The 19426-nt window shown below is 43.0% G+C and overlaps 1 protein-coding gene across 8 annotated transcripts in view; it reads left to right on the top strand.

Annotated features, from left to right (window-relative positions):
• Positions 1-19426, top strand: part of PPP6R3 (protein phosphatase 6 regulatory subunit 3) — a 185295-nt gene that overhangs the window by 121156 nt on the left and 44713 nt on the right. For 4 of the 8 annotated variants that reach the window (XM_077460801.1, XM_077460805.1, XM_077460800.1 and 1 more), the window contains 4 exons: positions 3757-3843; positions 12114-12211; positions 12947-13001; positions 14023-14153. In XM_077460801.1, coding sequence (XP_077316927.1) covers positions 3757-3843; positions 12114-12211; positions 12947-13001; positions 14023-14153 — 371 coding nt within the window. The remainder of the gene's footprint in view (positions 1-3756; positions 3844-12113; positions 12212-12946; positions 13002-14022; positions 14154-19426) is intronic. The other 4 variants (XM_077460804.1, XM_077460803.1, XM_077460806.1 and 1 more) reach the window with 2 other exon arrangements.

Genomic DNA, 19426 nt, shown 5'->3' with positions numbered 1-19426 from the left:
GTACTTTGATCTTTCTGAGCACCTCAGATTGCTGGATAGATTGTCACATTTGAAATTGCCCAATTGCCATTAATGAACTTGGCTTGTAATTTTTTTTAATCTTCTTTTTTTTTTTATCTTTTTAACAAATTTTTAGATGTTTTAGCATACATTGGTTAAAACTTTAGCATGCATATGTTGTAAGGGTTTTTAAACATTTCCTTATTTCATATTTTTCTGTGTCGGTCTGATGGCAGCCATAGACATAAAGAACTCTGCCAAGTCTATCAGACATCTTGCATCAATGATTAACTTATTTATGCATGCCGTACAACTTTTTTCAGACTTTTCAATGTAATTAGTGTTGTGTTTTTAGAATGAATCACATTTTAGCTGTGTTCTGGAAAGAGACCCATATGGCTCATTCACCCAAAGTCTTTACAAGGATGCACAGAGAACCATTTTATTAATTGTAAATCACAGGACTCCGAGTTGATTCTTGGACCCCCATACACACACACTTAAATTTTCTGCAGATTTTTGTCTTCAGATTTGCCCAAACCATATAATATGAGGTGAAACTTTGAGTTTCAATTTGTATCCAATCGGGCAGGCCCTTGCACTACATGTTTTTGGTAAATCTGAAGCCAAAAATCTTCAGGAAAAATAAGTGTGTATGGGTTATTAGACAATTGGGTTATTCTCCAACTTCTGATAATTTGACTAAGGCAAGGGCTTAACCCCACCCACTCCCTGTGTTGCAGAGAGAGCGGCTCATCATAGACCGACCCTGGCAAAAAGTTACATTACATGAAAGTTAACTTTGTTCTGCTTCTGAGCCTCTGTTTTAAGAACTGCAGTTTGGATCGGTCCCTAAGGATTTTAGTTTTCCTAGAGGAACTGTACCTGATCACTAGTGTAAAGAATGGGGACAGCCTGTAAGCTGCAGCTTTTACTGGATCCTGGGACAAGCGCTCACATTGGCAGGTGGTTGCATCACATGTTAGCTGGAGGGGTGCTAGGTCTAGGTCCATGGTCTGTTACAACATAGCCCAGTTCCTGAGGACCCTGTGGGGTATGCCTAACCTGGAGATTGAGCCCTTTAAGATTGAGCCTTTTAGGGCTCTGTTGCCTTCAGAGTAAGTTTTTCCTACCTGGGATCCTTCATGTTCCTGACATTTTCATGAGGAACATTGTCAAGGTTAGTGTTGTGTCCCCCCGCTGTGCCTTTTGAGGGGGCAGTTGGGTAACATTGCTGGAGGGCGCTGTACTGTGCCAGACTCTATTGGGCCTTGTCTCTATGGCAGTTTTGTAAACTGTTTTTAGGAGCTGGGCATATGTGTCGCCCAGCCTGTGGTGCTTGATGGCCAACAATGGCCTTCAGAGATGTGTCCCTTCCTACTGTGCGTGCATGGCTTGTCCACCTGTGCTATTGCAGTGTGCCGTTCCATGCTGCACATGCGCAAGTGTGTGGGGGCGTCTTGAATCTGTCCCTTTTTGGAACTGGGAACCAGTTGGACAGGATGTACTCCAAGGAAACTGTACGTCTATACAGCAAGGATTTATGGCAGAGCGACAGATGCCAACTTTAAGTTTTCCTTCCCACCCCTTCTATGGTTGAAGGAGAAGAAAAGGTCACAGGAAGCAAACACCTCTGACACAGAAGAATCCCTTGGGGAGCACACTTCAGCCTCCAGCAAATCCCGGGCACAAAGGTCCATAGTGAGCTTAAGTATGTGGTCCAAAAAAATATGAAGCTGTCCTGCCAGAACCTTTCAGGAACTCGGACAACAGGGTTAGAATCATGGAAAGCACCCAAGCTGCCAATCCTTCACCATGCACGATAACGTTGAGATTCTGTGCAAGAACTTGGGCCCATCTGGATAGGGTTTGTGTCTCCCAAGTTGTTTGCCAAACACTATCTGATAAGACTGCTTATGCAAAAAGTGGACTTATTTGAATAAGGCGTATAGTCCCAGTGAACAATGTGCCAGTATTTAAGGACCCGACAGACAAAATGTTTGAAACCATCTTGAAGGTGGTTGTGCAACTCTCCTTTGCGTTCATGATTTAATAGCTTGTCAAGCCTTGCTGGTCAGAGCTAAACGTATAACAAAAGGACCTGGGACCTGAATTTATTTCCTCTAGATAGCCCATAGAGCTCTTTCTCCAAGCCTTATACTTTAGTGGGCATGAGCCTACCATACACGTGTTTGAATCTTCCTGCTTAACTAAGCGAGACTTGAACCATGTATGGTCAGGCTGAATGTACCCAAGTTGATTGCTCAACTTGGCCAGATTTTATATGCAATTAACGGCTAGCAATAAACTGTGTTGTCCCAGCAGGCACTGCGCCCCCCTCTGGGGGGGAATGTAAAGGTGCTCCAAAAGAGGGGTTCACCTGCCAACACTGTCTGTATTTGGGGGAATGGACCTGTGGTTGCAAGAAGAAAATTTCTCAATTTATGGCTGGTCTTAGACTCTCTCCAACAACCATCTAGTCTGGAACTTGTTAGTCCTTATGAGCCTTGTACTATGGCTAAAATGCTGGTCAGCAGCACTCCCCTGCAAGAAGCAGCTGGATTGTACGTTTTTAGAGGACAAACGCATCTTAGGCAATGCCTTGGATACATTAATCAAAAAGCTTATGGGAGGACAAAGCACTCTTACTACTGATGAAGCTGCAGAAGCCTGTGAAGCAAAACCAGGGTTGCCTGGGTTAAAAAGAAAACTCCTTTCACAGCTTGGGCGCTAAGCTGAAGCCATTGAAAAGAAATTTGGGAAACCCAGAGCCCTGTAGACAGCAAACTTTTTCAATGGAGGGGCATCCTCACGTCTACAAATGGTTGTATAACAGCCTTTGCAGTTAAGTAGACCCAAGATGGCTCTGTCTGGGTTCATAATGGTGTGTCCAGAGACTACAAGCGTTGGAGTATCAGGTCTCCCCTCCTTCACACTCCAGCCCTGTTTACAGTGCACATTTCAGGTGCTAAAAATTGCCACGTGGATTTTAAGCCACAAACGACTGGTTCCTCCTCCACCTGGAGTTCTCACGCTTGTCTCCAGTGGGTGACTCCAAACGCTTTCTGGCATCCAGGTTCAACCACAAACTGGATAGGTTTGTGTCCAGGTTGATGTTTGGGCCTCAATGGAGCCTGGTCTTGGTCGTAAGGTCCTCCAGGTGGCCCTGGATGGACTTTTAGTACCTCATTTTGTTGCTTTCAAGTTTCTTCTTGGTGCATCCACAATTATTTTGCTCATGTCTCAGTGATCCAAGAATGAACTGTCCTGTTGTAATCAAATATTAGTTTATGGCAAACTGAGGAAATGCTGGGAATGGGTGGGTCATGCAGGGTTGAGTCGAGCGTTATTTGCCAGTGTCCAATCACTTGAAGGTGGTTCACAACCCAGTGGTTTAAGAATTCATTCTTGTGTTCTGTTTTTTCAAGGAAAGATATTTTTACAGTAAAAAAACCTGACTTTCTATGTTCCCCACTCTCATCATAATGGAGAGGTGTGGGAAAATGAGCAGGACTGCTCCCCCCCCCCCCCCACATCAAAGCTCTCCTGAAGTTGTCATGCATTTCTTTGAACTACTATTGAGCTGCGGTACACAAAATAATGAAATGCCACTATAGCATTTCAATAAAGTGACAATGTAAGGCATAGATTACTATTTAAAACAAGGTAAAGCTATATATATATATATATATATATATATATATATATATATATATATATATATATATAAAAAAAAATCCTCTCTCCCATTTGCAGGTCACAACACGACATATCCACTCCTCCAGCGATGATGAGATTGAGTTTAAAGATCCAGGCTTCTCGCAAGATTCTTCCATACAGCAGGTTAGGAATAATTATAGTTTCAACATCTATTGTGAGGTTGTCTTTTTCAAAATCGTGTGTGTTTTTTTTTTTTTTCCCCACTTATAACCCTGGGCCTAATTTCAACATTGCCTTTTGAATGGGTTCTTTTACAGTAACAGTTTGGAGGCTGGTAAAACCACATGGGTGAGCTGTGTTTTTTACTTTTCTCTCCCTTAGCTGCAAAGGTAGTGGCCAGGGTTGTACACATGCCATGGCAGGGGTTCTACCTCCGTTTGTGTTGGGCACCATCACCTGCCAAACATGATCTACTCAAGTGATTGGATCCGCAATGCACGCGGTTGTGGCATGGTAGTGTGGCATTTAGGGGGTTCGGAAAAGTGAGATGGTTTTATAAAAAGCGATCCCAGCATGATTCCCTTTTTCAGAGGAGGTAGCAGTACTTACTGCTAGCGTAAACAAGCCTTAAAGCAGCAGTAAACCGCCAGAAAAATAAACAATGGGCTTCCCCACTAGTTTTAAGTCATAATGTACTAGCAAGCACTGCATACTAGCACATGGATAGACTTGCCTGTGCACGGAACCCTTCAGCGCGGTGCAGTGGCAGCGTCGGGAGCTGTTACTGCACATTTTCACCTGGTCTTCCTTCCAGGTTCACGGGCTCCAGCTGTACGAGTGGCCGGGGCTGCGATGACGTCCCAGCCGCGCATGCTCACAGGAGCACTCAACTCCAACATGTTATGCCGTCCCTTCAGGCTGTGTGGATATCTCCTAAACTATGCAAATTTAGGAGATATTCACTGTACCTACAGGTAAGCCTTATTATAAGCTTACCTGTAGGTACAAGTTCAAAATTGGAGTTTAATTCCACTTTTAGGAGTGTTATTTATTCACATTTCATTACAAGAGCAAAAAAAGTGTATGTGGTCTGTAATGGTGGTTCTAGGCTGATCTTTATGTACAAGTCTATTATGTGTTGTATGATGAACTCCAGGAATATTCTGTTTTTAATGTTTACATTGGGCCAGCTTGGTTACCTGTAACTATCGATATGTCACATCCAGAGGACAGCAAGAGTCCCCAAATCTTATTCCTGCGGTGCTGGAGAAACTTCTACTCTGGTAAAGTGAATACGGCAAGTCGCTTGTTCGGCACCTCATTTACAAAAAGGTTTTTGTTTGGTTCAGTGAATAATAAACAATTTAGTACTTTCCATGATACTTTCTTTATTTGCACTAACATACAATTTTTCTGGACCAGCTTTCGGCATGTCCCCTTCAAGGACCAGCAGTACTCATTGTTCTGATTGGATGGGGTTGGATTGATGTAATCTTCCCATCCTCGCCACCTTGTCAAATCTGAACACCTCACAATATTATCATTGTTATACAAGATTTACATGTGCTAACAGTTTACGTAGCCCTTTACAATATAAAGGGTAACAGTTCAATTACAATACAGTTCTGTTTATAAATCTTTGGCTTTTACAAGTATTGAATATGCAAAAGATCAGCCCACACAGGGGCTAGCTGTGACTATTTATAACCAGTGTTGGCTTGTAAGAAAAGTCAAAAATTAGACTGTGTATACATATACACATATATCACCCCCACCCCGAAAACTGGCACAACAGCAGTAAATAGACAGTTGAGAAGCTGTAAATGCCAAAGGGTCCTGGAGAGGTTTCGCACAACAGGGCTTCCCCCTGGGCCCATCATTATACATACAGTGGTGCAGTATACAGCTTACACAGGTCTAGGATAAGATCAGACTGGTAAACCAAGGGAAGATGGGCAAGAAGGTGAGACTACCCAAAAGGAGACTGCAAACCTAACAAGCAGGGAAACTTAGACAGGACAAGGAAGACGCATGAAAAGGTCGCCAGAGGCGGTAGTTTCATTGGCAGCCCAAGCTGGCTGGAAGGAGGAGAATGAGTAGAAAAGGCATATGACAGCCATGGTTCCCAGATTTCAAAGTGGATGTAAACTGGATTCATGAAATTTGAGATCTATATTTTGTGTGTGTGTATCCTGCAGTGTTTTTGTAATCTTTCTTCAAAGCACTATGTCCCGTAGCTTTGCCATGCTCATTTTTGGGGGAGGTTGCTATAGATTAGCAGATGCTAAACTATTCACAGGCAAGCTCTGTATGCGTGGGGAAGAATGGGTAAAAGGCACACCCCATCGGCTGTCTCTACGTATACCAATAATCTGCTCCTGCAGATGAATGAGGAAATTAAAAATCTAACGGGATGTGCACTTTCTAAAAAGTATATGAAGGTGAAGACAGCAGATAAAAATGTGAAACTTGTATAGGGAAATTTGTTTCATCCCTGTGTATAATCTGAGGCTGTTCACTTCAATGGGTATATGAGGGTTTACATCCACTTTTTAGGAACTTGTCATGGGAGTCGTTGCGGATGGTGGACATCGGTGTGCAGGTCACGCTATCTCACAACCTGAAGGGGGGATGAATTTTTTTATTTTTTTTCCTTTGGCTTGGGCAAGTGTTTAGGCTGACAGGAACAGATGGGCGCATTTCCACTGATGAGCGTACAGACTGGGATTTGGGCAATATAATAGGGCAAACTTGGCTTTTTGTATGGGCAGGTGGAACAAAGTGAATAGGAGGCCAAATACAAAGGACCAAAACCCAAAAAGTGTAGAGCACGTCCACCATGTGTGCACATCACCCTGATGGCCACAACCCTGGAAACAGCAGTCTCTGTAGAACTGATTAGCATGCACAATGCGGGCAGGCACCCAATACCTGTGTAAAAGAACCTTATATGCTGTCTCCAAGGCTACTGTAATAAAGGAGCCTTTGGCAACAGAAGACTAGGCCCCGCTTCAGTGCGCCAAGTCTGTTCCAGTTGACAAGTCTAGTTTCCACTGAGCTACATATAACAGTACAGCTCAATATTGGAATGCCCTGCTCCATTTAGCTTACAATCTAAAGATAGGGGGTGAGGTTGTACAAAAGGTAATGGCTGCAGGAGATTATATGATAGAGGTGACTCAAGTACATTTGTTTGTAGATGGTAGGTAGACTTCCCTGAATAAATAAGTTTTCAAGGATCGCCTAAAGGCAGATAGGGTAGGAGCTGACTGGACATACTGGGGCAGGGTGTTCCAGAGAATTGGAGAGGCTCTGGAGGCGAGCGTGGGAGAAGGTAACAAGGGAGCATGCATTTAAAAGATTACAACACGTCTGAAATGGCAGAGGTGCCAAGCGAGTAACTCTGCGTTTTACTCACTGAGCACTAGCATCATAGAAAAGCACTTCCGGTTTGTGGCACAGACTACTCTAGTGATTTTGAGATCCCCCCTCCCTGCAGGCCTCTTGAGGATGTGACATATCAGTTAGCTGGCCCAATGTAAACTGGTTATTTCCTAGGGTTCAACTTTAAAATATGTTTGGACTAACCGATAGAAAAACTCAAGCAGAAAGTTCTGTCCCGTTAATTTATGATTTTAAATTGGACTTGTGAAATTTGAAAGAACTGCTTGGTGCTGCTAAGGTTTTGGGAATGTGGTGCAAACTGCATTGCTTTGCTTTATCGGACAACAATTAATCAAGTTTTTCATTACAGTGCACCATAGTGATTGTATTAGGGTTAAAAAAAAAATGCCTATAGGCAACGCCCTCCCGAATACCTGATCCTCTCGATCAGCGCTGCTCACTCGTCTCGGCACTGATGCAGGAGCCATTGGTGTCAATCAAATCCTGTGAGGGTGCAGGGGCGAGCTGCGCTTTTTGTTTAAGACAAACTGCCCGGCTCAGGAGCGCACCTGCACAAGTGCCCCCATAGTAAGCGGCTTGCTTTGTGGCACTCAGTAGAAAGGAGGAACCTAGATCGCTGCCGGTGGACCCCAGAAGAGGAAAACCATTGCACAGCGCTGGTAAGTATAACCTAATAAGAAAATAAATCTGTTTACAGTCACTTTAACGCAAAAATGTAACGACTAAAGATTGTTAGTCTTAAAACCCATACTAGATTATTATTACCCTGTGCTAAGGTCATCAACAGTGCTGTTCTTTATGGATCATATGATCCAGTGTGATGCAACGGCAGGAATCTTTAGTTAAGATGGACAAAATCCATTGAGTTGCCAGAAGGCACATGACCCTAGTACTAGCTTTAGTGACACTATTTTTGTTGCATCGGAATGGTACAATTTTTTATTTTAGATTGATTTCTACCATCCGTAATGCTTCCCAGATTGTGTCAAAAGGGCCTAGTGTCTTTATTCCAGTCTGGTTTTAAAGCTGAACGCCAAAATAAGGAGATATTGTGTAAATACAACAGTCGTGTATTATTTGAATCTTGGTGTGCTTAGTGTATGTCTTCCGGTTCTGTGCAATAATCCAATGTGAAACCTTTCCTTTGTACAGGAGCTTCCTGTATTAAAGATCAGTCTCTGTGGTGCGCTTTCCTTGTGCAGGGTGATTGATCTTGTATTTGTCCCCCTCACAAAGGTCTTTGTAGGCAGTCTAAAGTGGGTGAGCCTGCTGGGTCCCTCCTACAGCTATGTTGCATAGTGATGATAACCATGTAATGCCTGAAGTTGCAAAGATGCACACAATTGTTTGATATAATTTTTGATTGTGGCTATTGTATTTAAATACAGTTGTGCTCAAAAGTTTGAATACCCTTGGAGAATTGGTAATGTACAGTATGTACCATGTTTAAAGAAAATGAGTGAGCAGAAAGTGTTATGAGATTTTAAGCTGTAGGTCATAACAGAATGGCAAGATTGTAAAACCTGGCAACAAATTAAGTGACCCCTGTTCAAAAGACTGCATACCCATAGTTCTTAATGCTGTGTGTTGCCCCCTTTAGCATCAATGACAACGTGAAGTCTTTTGTAATGGTTGTCTGTGAGGCTCTGAATTCTTGCGGTTAGTATAGCTGCCAATTTGTCTTGGCAAAATGCCTCCAGGTCATGCAAAGTCTTTGGTCGTCTTGTATGAACCAACATTTAAATCTCCCCAGAGTGGCTCAATTATATTTATTTAGGAGACTGTGAAGGCCACTCCAGAACATTCACCTTTCTCCTGAAACCACTGGAAGGTCAACTTGGCCTTGTGTTTAGGGTTATTGGCATGCTGGAAGGTAAAGGGGCATCAAATACACAGCTTTCATGCAGAAGAATGCAAATGGTCAGCAAGTATTTTCTGTGAACATGCTGCATTCCTCTTTCCATCAATTTTCACAAGATTCCCTGTGCCTTTAGCACTCACACAGCCTCAAAAACACCTGTGAGCCATCACCATGCTTCAGTGGGGATGGTATTCTTAACCGCTTGATGACCACCCACAGTACACATTAAAGCGGAGGTCCACCCTAAAGTGGACCTTCCGCTCATTGGAATCCTCTCTCCCCCTCCCCCTCCGGCGCCACAATTGGCACCTTTCAGGGGGAGGGGGTGCAGGTACCTGTACAGTACAGGTATCTGCACCCACTTCCGGGATATCTCTCTGCGGAAAGGGGCCCCTTTCCGAAAGTCCCACGCTGCCTGCTGGGAAACACACAGATCCCAGAGGCAGCGGGTCCATCCTTATTGCGCAGCGCGACTCGCTCATGCGCAGTAGGGAACCGGGAAATGAAGCCGATGGGCTCCACTTCCTGATTCCCATACGCAAGATGGCAGCGGCAGCACACGAGAGACGATCGAGAGATCAGCTTCGGGTGCCGACATCGCGGGCGCGCTGGGCGGGTAAGTGTCCTTATTTTAAAAGTCAGCAGCTGCAGTATTTGTAGCTGCTGGCTTTAAAAAAAACAAAAAAAAAACGGCAGAACTCCCGGCGGACTCCCGCTTTAATGTGACACTAAGAACGGTTGTTATAGCAGCAGCTAGCTGCCATAACCCAGGTATCTTGTTCTGTGGGCGATTTGTCAACAAAATAGGTGGTCTCAGCAGTGCATTCGCTGTAAGATCACTCTTACAGGTGGCAGGTGAGGTGCCCGCCGCTTCCCCGGAGATGTAGATAGATACATATATATAGAGAGAGAGAGGGAGATTTAATGTGTGTGTAACACTTGCCCCCGAAGGAGCGGCTGCAATTTTTTGGGCTTACCGATTACCTCCTCCAGCTCATACTCATTGTTCTTGTCTAGGGGTTCTCGGGGTTGATGACCCAGTAACTGTAGAGACCGACATTTGAATTCCTTGTTAGGATTTTTATTTTGCATAAAATGGTTGAACAAACTCAGTCTCCAAGTTGAGAATAGACGGTATCGGGGTAGTGTTTAGCCCAGGTGCTTGAAACTGTTGACTTCAGTAAAAGTCTCTCTATGTACACAATCCAGGGAACAGCCGCTCGCAACTGGACTCTTTAAAGTGGTTGTATACTAATTTTTTTAACTTTTACCTACAGGAAAGCCTATAAGGCTTACCTGTAGGTAAAAAAAATCTCCTAAACCTGTACCGTTTAGGAGATATTCCCCTCGGTATGTGCCGCTAACTGCAGCGGCGCATGCGCACAAGGGGATTCTCGGCTGAAAGTCCGGCTGTGGCCGGACCCGGCCGAGATGAAGTCTTCCGCGCGCATGCGCGGGAGTGACGATATCGCGGCTCTGGCCACTCACAGCGCCGGAGCCGCGATACCCGGAAGAAACGCCGAGGGAGCATGTCGGCTCCCTCGGCGTGGATCGGGCCAGATGTCGGGGCCTCGTTCTAAGGTAAGTATTTCATAATCGGCTAGTATGCGGTGCATACTAGCTCATTATGCCTTTTTGCTTTGCAGGTGGTAAAAAAAAATAATAATTTGCGGGTTTACTACCGCTTTAACTGTTGGATAAATCCTTATGTTTTGGGTTTAGCAGCCAACAGGTATTTCTAGCTTTTCAAAGTCTTTCACGCAGACTTGGTTGGAAACTTAATTGCAACTGGAAGGGTAGAAGTAGGAACTTTTCTTACTGTACCAGAATCTTTCAGCCGGTCCGGCGATACCATAAGAATTGTGGATTCAATCAATGTGTGTGGCAGCTCTGCTTCCAGGCTCTTGCTGAGCAGCCAGCCTTGTGTGTGGCTCTTACAGAAGAGTCTTCCCCTGGTCGCGTGTAAAGTTGCTGGGCCTCTCCAAAACCCGAGACTGCACCGCCTCGAACTAGCCAGTTCTGAGGCTTGGAAACAGATAGATGAGGGCCCCTGGGGGCTGGTCAGGCGAACCAGGACTATGGAGTCAGCAACAACTTCTGGACCGGAACCCCGAACCACGTGACTTCGGCACCTTAAGTACCCCTTCATGGATTACGCAGTGAGACAAATTCGCCCCAAAACTTATTACAGTTTTAGGCAAAAAACTAAATTTAACATATAGTGCATACTTGTTAGTAGTACCATATATATCTCTTTCCTCTGTAAAGGTAAATGAGACCTGGGATCCTTTTGACCCCAGATCTTGCAATAGAGGACCTGTAAGGGATGTTTACAATACTTGTAATAAGAATATTACAAGTGCCCCCAGGGAGAGCAGCTTTCCATAGGGACACTCATGCAGGCGTGCTCCCTAGTCCTCCTGCTGCGTCCACCGACAGCCCCGTGCCCAGGTCACTGGATTTGATTGACAGCAGCTGGAGCCAATGACAGCTGCTGCTGCTATCAATCTATCCAATGAGGACTCGAGACAGTGGCTGGAGCTGCTGGGCTCGTTCTCATCGCTGGAAAGTTCAGGTTTTTTCATCCTAATGCATTAAGTTTCAAAACATCAAGGGTTCAAAACCTCTTTAATATGAGCACCATCTTTAAAACAGTTTAAAACTGTTTTTTGAAATGATCTATTTTCAATATCCAAAAATTAGCAAATTCTGCCAGGGTATGCTAGCTTTTGAGCACAAACATGGTTGTGGGGCTGGAGTTCAGCTTTTAAGCTTCAATTATCCCTTTTTGACTTTTTTTTTTTTTTTTTTTAATAAACCTGCAAAAGGGGGTTTGGTCATCTGGGGTGAATGTTAAACTGCATGAAACAATGGTGAATGCGACATTTTTGTTTCCCAGCCTGCATCTGACTTTATGAAAGGGCATCATCACATTTGGCTGAATTTTGCATTGGTTTTTAAATAGCCCAAACATTTAAATTTCTTGTATCCTAGCCAGTAATCTATGGTTCACCAGTGTTAAAATGCTCAGTTCATCTCATACTTCTGCAAAAACGTTAATCCTTCAGGTATTGCATATGTAATGGAAGACACTTTCACCAGTGTAGAAGCACCTTTTTACAAAGTTATTTTCAGGAGCAGTTTAGAATACATGTTATACCACTGTTGTTGGTCCTGGGATTGCCAGGCCTTTTCTGATTATCAGATGCAACAAATGACGTCCAATTTTATTGACCAGTTTGGCTTCAACGATGAGAAGTTTGCTGACCAAGATGACCTTGGGAAGTGAGTATGCCTTCTTGTGTGTGTGTTTTTTTCTTTTTTTTTTTTTCTTTAACATTTTGCTGTTTGTGTCTGCTGGTGATTTTTCTAAATACACTTAGTCTTTCATTCTATTTTAAATCTCTGTTGTGATCACAGCACAATAACCTATTGACTATCGATTCGCTTGGGATTAATTGGGCTTTCACGCAAAACCTAATTTTGTGAAACACAAATCTGTTAACCATAATTCTAGGGCATGTTACTGTAATTTACCTTCCTCTTTGGATTTTTTTTGTCTTTTCTGGAGTTGGTGGTGGGTAGTACTTAGATTTTAAAAAGGTCACCCAATGGGTAGCTAGTGTTCAAGTATCAAGTGAACATTATGCTGTAGATGTTGTACTGGTCAATGTTGCCATGATTGTGTACAGTTTTTAAACTGGTTTTCCACTCTCAGCCCATTAGGTCATTACATGTACTGCCTACCAGTTTGCTGTGCAACAGCATGTACGACTCCCATAATTAAATGGCAATATGCATGCCCCACTTAATCTCTTGCCCGTCCTGGTTTTTTACAGTACCAGGGCTGCTGCTTTGCCTCTGTGTGAATTTTCTTGAGGAAAAACTGGTGTTTTATCAGTTTTTCTTGTCTACACGTTCCTCAGAGTTAGCGCTGTAGCTGGCTGTTCTGTACCATAGCACGATATGTGCTTTAATATCAGCTGTTATTTTTATGCATACAATTTTGTCATTTTACAGTGTCTCATTTGATCGTGTCTCAGACATTAACTTCACTCTCAACGCGAATGAAAGCGTGAGTATTGAACAAATCGCTGCATCCTGGTACTTTGTGTACATGTTTTATGCATGTTGGTGGTTTTCAACTTTGCTGAAAAGTCTAAATTGTTTGGTTTGTTAAACAAGTTTATATCTGCCATGTTATAAAACCAAACAATACTAACGTTTCCATTGTCGTATAAGGTTTAGTTTTTGTTGTGGTTTTAGTCTCGGTTCACACTGGTGCGCTGAGGGAAACCCTGCTATTCAGTGCCAGTTCCAGCATTGCTCCTGAATCGCACACTGCTTCACACTGAGATCTGCGAACCCCTGGAGGTGATCATGTAACATTGACACCCTCAGATCGGTTCACAGATTGAACTGTGAAATGATGCAGGGATCAGAACGCATTGGTGTGAACACCTAGCGATCCGATTCCCGTGTGGACCAAGAAAGGGTCCTGCACCATTTTAATGCGATTTCAGCTAAAAAGTTTGTATAGCTTAATTTGCATCGGACATTGCATGAGTCGTACTGCATTGCTGTACAGATCACATGCGCATAAGTGTGAACCTAGCCTTAGACTGCACTCAGACTTCTAATGTGGGTAAATGGATGCATTTGTAAGGCACCATATTGAAATGGGCCACCAACAGACCGGAGAAAAAAATGCAACTGCACTTTTTCCCCATCCAATTCTAATACAATACACTTTAGTTTAATGCTCATTTTTACATGTGCATCAAGGTGCCTGCACGACAATGCAAAGGGCCATGCAATGGTGTATTGCAGTGATGCAAATGTGTGAAGTGGGATTAATGCCCGAAAAGCTATCTGACCGTTTTCCATAGTATGTCTTCTTTCTCTGAAGGTACATTGAGGTGACTACTCCTTGTTCCTCCTAGGTTGCTTCCCCAGGTATCCCTCCCTTCATTAGGGTATCAGTGCAAAAAATGCAACACCTAAACAAAACCCTTATGTACTTTTATTTCTCAAAGTCATCTACAATAGCTTCTCATTCATCCTTCTTTTTTTTTTTTTTTTTTTTTTTTGTTTAGGCCAACATCGCTTTGTTTGAAGCTTGCTGCAAAGAAAGGATACAGCAGTTTGATGATGGCGGATCAGATGAGGAAGATATTTGGGAAGAGAAAAATCTTGCATTCACACAGGATACTCAAAGAAGATCCAGGTGCATATAACAGTTTATAACTTGCCCCATTCATGTTGGTCTTGCAGAGCTTTAGGCTTTGCTTTTGTCTTATACCCATAATTGTGCACATTTGGCATATAAATTATTATAATTGGGAACTCATTTGCAATTTATGGGGTTAAAGACTTTTGTGAGCCAGAATGGCCAGAGTTCCTGTGATTGAGATGCAATGAAATGTGCAATATTGGTACGTGTACTTTTTATATCCATTTTTGCTGTCGCTGTATAGAACGGTTTAACAAGGATCTCACTTTTGACAAACAGCCCCATGCTGGGGCTACAGCTGCTGCTGTGGAACCTTCCTCTTGTGCGGTCATAAGCAATGTACTGCATGGTATAATGTTTTTTGTTTTTATTCATTTTTTTTGGACACATTTTTCTGTGCAGTGAATTTCTGTATTTGAAAAAGACAAATGGAGGAACGGCGCCTTCTAAGTGCAGTGAAACCGTGAATTTTAATAAAAAAAAATTCAAAATCGATATGCTCACAAAAGTGGTACATAGGTGGGCATGTAATAATTTCAGCATCCGCTAGTCACTGTCACAGAGGCCATCTGCTGTGGATCCGCCAGAGGAATAGGTGATGTGGATGGTTTCTGGTGGTCGTGGAGCGCAAACACTAGACACCAGCGCTGGCGGGGACCGGCGTCACTTCTGAGTTAGCGGGGAGGAGCTCAAGTTCGGTACATGCGTGTCCCTTGTCGGGCTTTGTGGCGGCCATATTAGATAGGGTCTTTATATACCCCCTAGGTAGCATTAGGATCCATGTTTTGATGTGAATGACAATCTATAGGGGTTGTCGTTGCAGTGTTGAACAAAAAGGGGAATCTGATCAACTGCACCATCCCAGATGATCACATCATCAATGTATCTCCCGAAAAAAAAAATGTTTTCTGCATAGGGATTATTTTTATGGATAAAACGGGATTCCCAAAAACCCATCGCCAGATTCGCATATGAGGGTGTAAAATTAGCTCCCATCACCGTTCCTTTAGTTTGTTGATAAAAATCTCCATCAAAGGTAAAATTGTTAGACAGAATCTAACTGCTTCAATAACTAATTTCGCCTGGTGCATATTGATTAGGGGATCATCGGATATTGGTCATCTGCCATGAGTCCAAATGTGTGTGGAATGGATGTGTACAGGGAGCAAACATCAAGCGAGAGCCAAACATATGAAGGCTCCCATCGGTAAGGTGCGAGGAGTTCCAGAAGGTGAAGACCATCACGGATAAAGGACTGAAGTTGTACCATTGGCTGTAAAAATTGATCAATGTATAAGCTGAAACCTGTTGTAACACTGTCCATTGCGGCCACAATTGGTCGACCAGGAGGATGTTCAGTGTTTTTGTGTGTTTTTGGCAGGTGGTAAAAATATGAAATCTGACATTTTTACATAGGAAGGAATCTTCCACTTAAGTAATAATTCCATCCTGAAGGGCAGATGTGATCAGGACATCAGCTTCCTTTGCAAATGCTGCTGTTGGGTCTTGAGTCCGCTTTATATATCTAGTTTTATCTGAAAGTAGTCGACGGGATTCCGTTATATAATCAGACCTATTTAGCAGTACTATTACTCCCCCTTTGTCTGCAGACTTGATTACTAAGTCTTTTGTCTGCATAAGGCGGCCTAGTGCTTTTATTTCCAAGGGTGAGAGGTAATTATCCTTGGATTTTGAGGCAGCATTACAAAGTTTGACTAAATCCGCATAAACCACTCTATAGAAGCTTTCGATATAGGGTCCTTTCGATTGAGTGGGAAAGAAAATTGTACATTTTGCTGTAGATTGTATATTATCAGTCTTTTGACTTACCTATGATAAGGTATCAATAAGCCCCAAGTTGGTAGAACATTCTCCTGCTTGGTCCATTGATATTGGGAATGGTCCTTTATTTATATTTATATTTTTTTTTTTTACAGGCGGTCAGGGCTTCATTCTGTTTTTGTGCAAGTATTGGTGTTTGTACTCTATTGATACCCGTAGTAAAGTGTGTTACTAATGGTGTATCAGAGGGCCTATTATAAAATTGGTTCAGGGACTAAATTAGTCCATAAATTTTGCCTTTATTTTTAATTTGTTTCTCAGTGAAATGTTGTGGATAACTTTGACATACAGAAGGTTTTTTCAGATGGTTATTGTAAGCCTCTAGGAATAATTTTGCTTAAGGGATTAATATTCATCAGGGCAGGAAGGGCTCTATTAGGGAGTGCAGAATTTACTTTTGTTAGGTTCTTATCACCATGAGATGAAGAGATAGAAGGTTGGGGGGTAGAGGGATAAGGAACTGGAAGATCAGTGGGTAGGTGCTGGTGTCCTTTTTATTCCAGGAAAAAACATGATTCAAATTGTAATCCTCCAAATCGCGTTTAAATTTTCCTATTTTTATGTTAAGGTCGTCGTCCTCCCTTTTTTTTTTTTGGTATTTTTCTTTAGAATATGAAATACTTGTGTAGCGCACAATTCGAACTGAATCGCCTCTAGGCGCTGTGGCGAGCTTTAATCATCTGCTAAAAGAGGAAGGTCCTGAGTTTTTTCCTAAAAGCCGAGTGATTTTCTTCCAGGCGGATGTTGATTGGTAGAGCATTCCATAGCCGAGGCCCTTGGACAGCGAGTCTCCGACCCCCCCTGGATTTATACCGGGCTTTGGGCACAAGGAGAAGGTTTTTGCTGATCGAAGACTGCGGTTTGGTGTGTAATGATTTTTCTTCATCAGGAGCTTCTCTGTGCACGCATTTGTGGGTGAGGGAGGCAAAGGGTCTTGACCATGATCCGTTTTTTTTTTTTACAGTTAGCCAATGTAAGCTCCTCAGCGAAAGAGAGATGGATTCCTAGGGTTTTTTCCTGTTATCAGCCTTGCTGCCGTGTTTTGGATGAGTTGTAATCACGCAAGTTGATATTGCGGTAATCCTATGTAAAGCGAGTTTGCGTAGTCCAGTCGTGAATTAACGATTGTTCCAACTACCACTGCTTTGTCATTCTTTGGGATAAAAGGGATGAGTCTGCGAAGCATGCGCAGCAGATGGTGAGATCCACTGACTACTGCTCCTATTTGCGCATCCATTCACATTTGTGCGCCTAAAATAACTGAGACTCTTGGCTTTGGTCTTTGGGAAGATAGTCTGCCCAAAGACGGTTGGTGGAGACCAGGAGGTTTTGGTTACGGGATTATGATTTGGGTGTAAGATGAGAAGCTCTGTCTTTGATTCGTTCAGCTGGAGGGAGTTAGTGGTCACCCAGTCCTCTATTGATTTGAGGCAGTTTTCAAGTTGTTGTTGTTAGTTTTATTTTACTATTTTTTTTTCCATTGATCCGGAAATAAAGTTGCGTGTCAGCGTAAGAGTGGAAGCAGAGATCTGAGCATCTGATTTGAAGGAGTGGGCGAATGTAAATGTTGAACGGGTGACGAAGGAGAGCCTTGAGGGACTCCGCAGGTGACTGCCCGAGTTTCGGAGAAGAATTTTCCTAGTTTCACTGTCTGTGACAGATTTCCTAGGAAGGGCGCGAACCATTGGAGATCTAGGTCTTGGACTCCGGCTACTTCTGTGAGGCGGACGAGTAGAGTAAATCTTAAGGAGTGCTGTTTCTGTTCCATGACCTGGGCAGAAGCCTGATTGCAGCGGGTCCAGGAGTTTGTGAGTATCCAGGTGGAGTTGTAGCTGATGTACTACAGCTTTCTCCATGATCTTAGAAATGGTGTTGAGGCTTGTAATTGGCCTACAGTTGTTTGGATCCTGAGGGTCCAGGTTTGGTTTCTTGAGTAGATGTTTGATGATGCCTTGTTTGAGGATGCTGGGAACAATCCCTTCGTGGAATGATCGGTTTGAGGTGGGTTATGGTTGGAGCCACGATGTCGGAGCATTCTTTCAGTAGTTTTGTGGGGATGAGGTCAATGGGTGAGGTACTGTCACGCAGTTTATTTATCATGTTTTTTGTGGTGTCTACGGTAATTGGGGATAGTGAGAATTTCGGCGGTTAAGGTATGTTGGTGCAGACATCCTCTTTATGTATTTGCTGGCTGAGGTCGGATGTTTTCTTCTGACAAATTGTTTCCCTGATGGTTTTGACTTTATCAATGAAAAAATCCCACAGTTTGTCACAGTAATCCTGGGATTCATTTTCTGGGGGTTCTAGGCACACTGGATTAATTGATTGACTCGTTTAGACAGTTCCCGTGGTTGGTTTGCGGCTGTTGCGATTGTATGAGAAGTGGTCCTTTTTGGCTTCGAAGATTCTTGAATAATACTTTGAACTTGAGTTCAGATGATTAAATCTCTCGGTTCTATGGGAGGTAAGAACCCACTTTACTGTGCAAAATTCTGCCACCCCAACCTATTCTTTTCTACCTACATCTAAAAAGAGGGGGACATTTTTCATAACCCGTAAGCCTCTGGGTGAAATTTTGGTATCAATATATTTTTCTAAAAAGAATCTATCCCACCATTGTGCATTAGTCATGTGGATGGTTCTTTCCAGCTGTTTAAATTTGCCGCAGAGGCTATGGCGCGTTTTTCTATTTAAAATTAATTACTGATAATGAAGTATATCTATGATCTGTTATAGCAGAAATAATATCCATCATGAAAAAAGTGTTGTTTTTTTTGTTTTGTTTTTTTTAGAGGAATTTCACAATAGTATTATCTAGTATGCAACACAAACCGTTTCATACATTAGACATAAGACAAGTAGAGGTGCAAAAAACCTAGCGCAATACACACAGTAGGGAAAAGGCTATTTGTTGACACTATCATCTTTATGGAGATAGTGCTTGCAGGCTTCATCTGTTATCTGGGTATCCTTTTTCTTTAAATGTAGTTTTGAGTAGCTTACTGTGGGTGATGTAGTCTTGTTCACGGGTGCAATTATGTTTCAATCTACAGAACTGGCTTTTAGGGATGGTGACAACTCATGAAGTGTAAATGGGAATTTCCAGCAGAAGTTTTGATGTAATTCTGCACGCAGATGGTGGTATCCTGATGAAACAGGTCTAGATCTAGAAAGGAGAGGTAACTGAGGTGAAGGACAATCCCGTGCTATTGTCGTTGCAATATTGCAGGAACTCTGGGATAAGGGTGTCGGGGCCATCCCAGATCACCACGTCATCAATATAACAGCCGAAAAAGACCACTTGGGAGGTTTAGCGGTTGTTGGAGTGGATAAATGTATCCTCCCACAACCCCATCGTTAGGTCGGCGTAGCTAGGGCCAAAATTTCCCCCATCGCCGTGCCTTTGGTTTGGATATAGAACTGGC

The sequence above is a fragment of the Lithobates pipiens genome, unplaced genomic scaffold (genome assembly GCF_037356315.1).
Source record: "Lithobates pipiens isolate NorthernLeopardFrog02 unplaced genomic scaffold, aLitPip1_a1.2 Scaffold_10, whole genome shotgun sequence".
NCBI lineage: Eukaryota > Metazoa > Chordata > Amphibia > Anura > Ranidae > Lithobates > Lithobates pipiens.
This window is presented reverse-complemented; position numbering and strand designations above follow the sequence as displayed.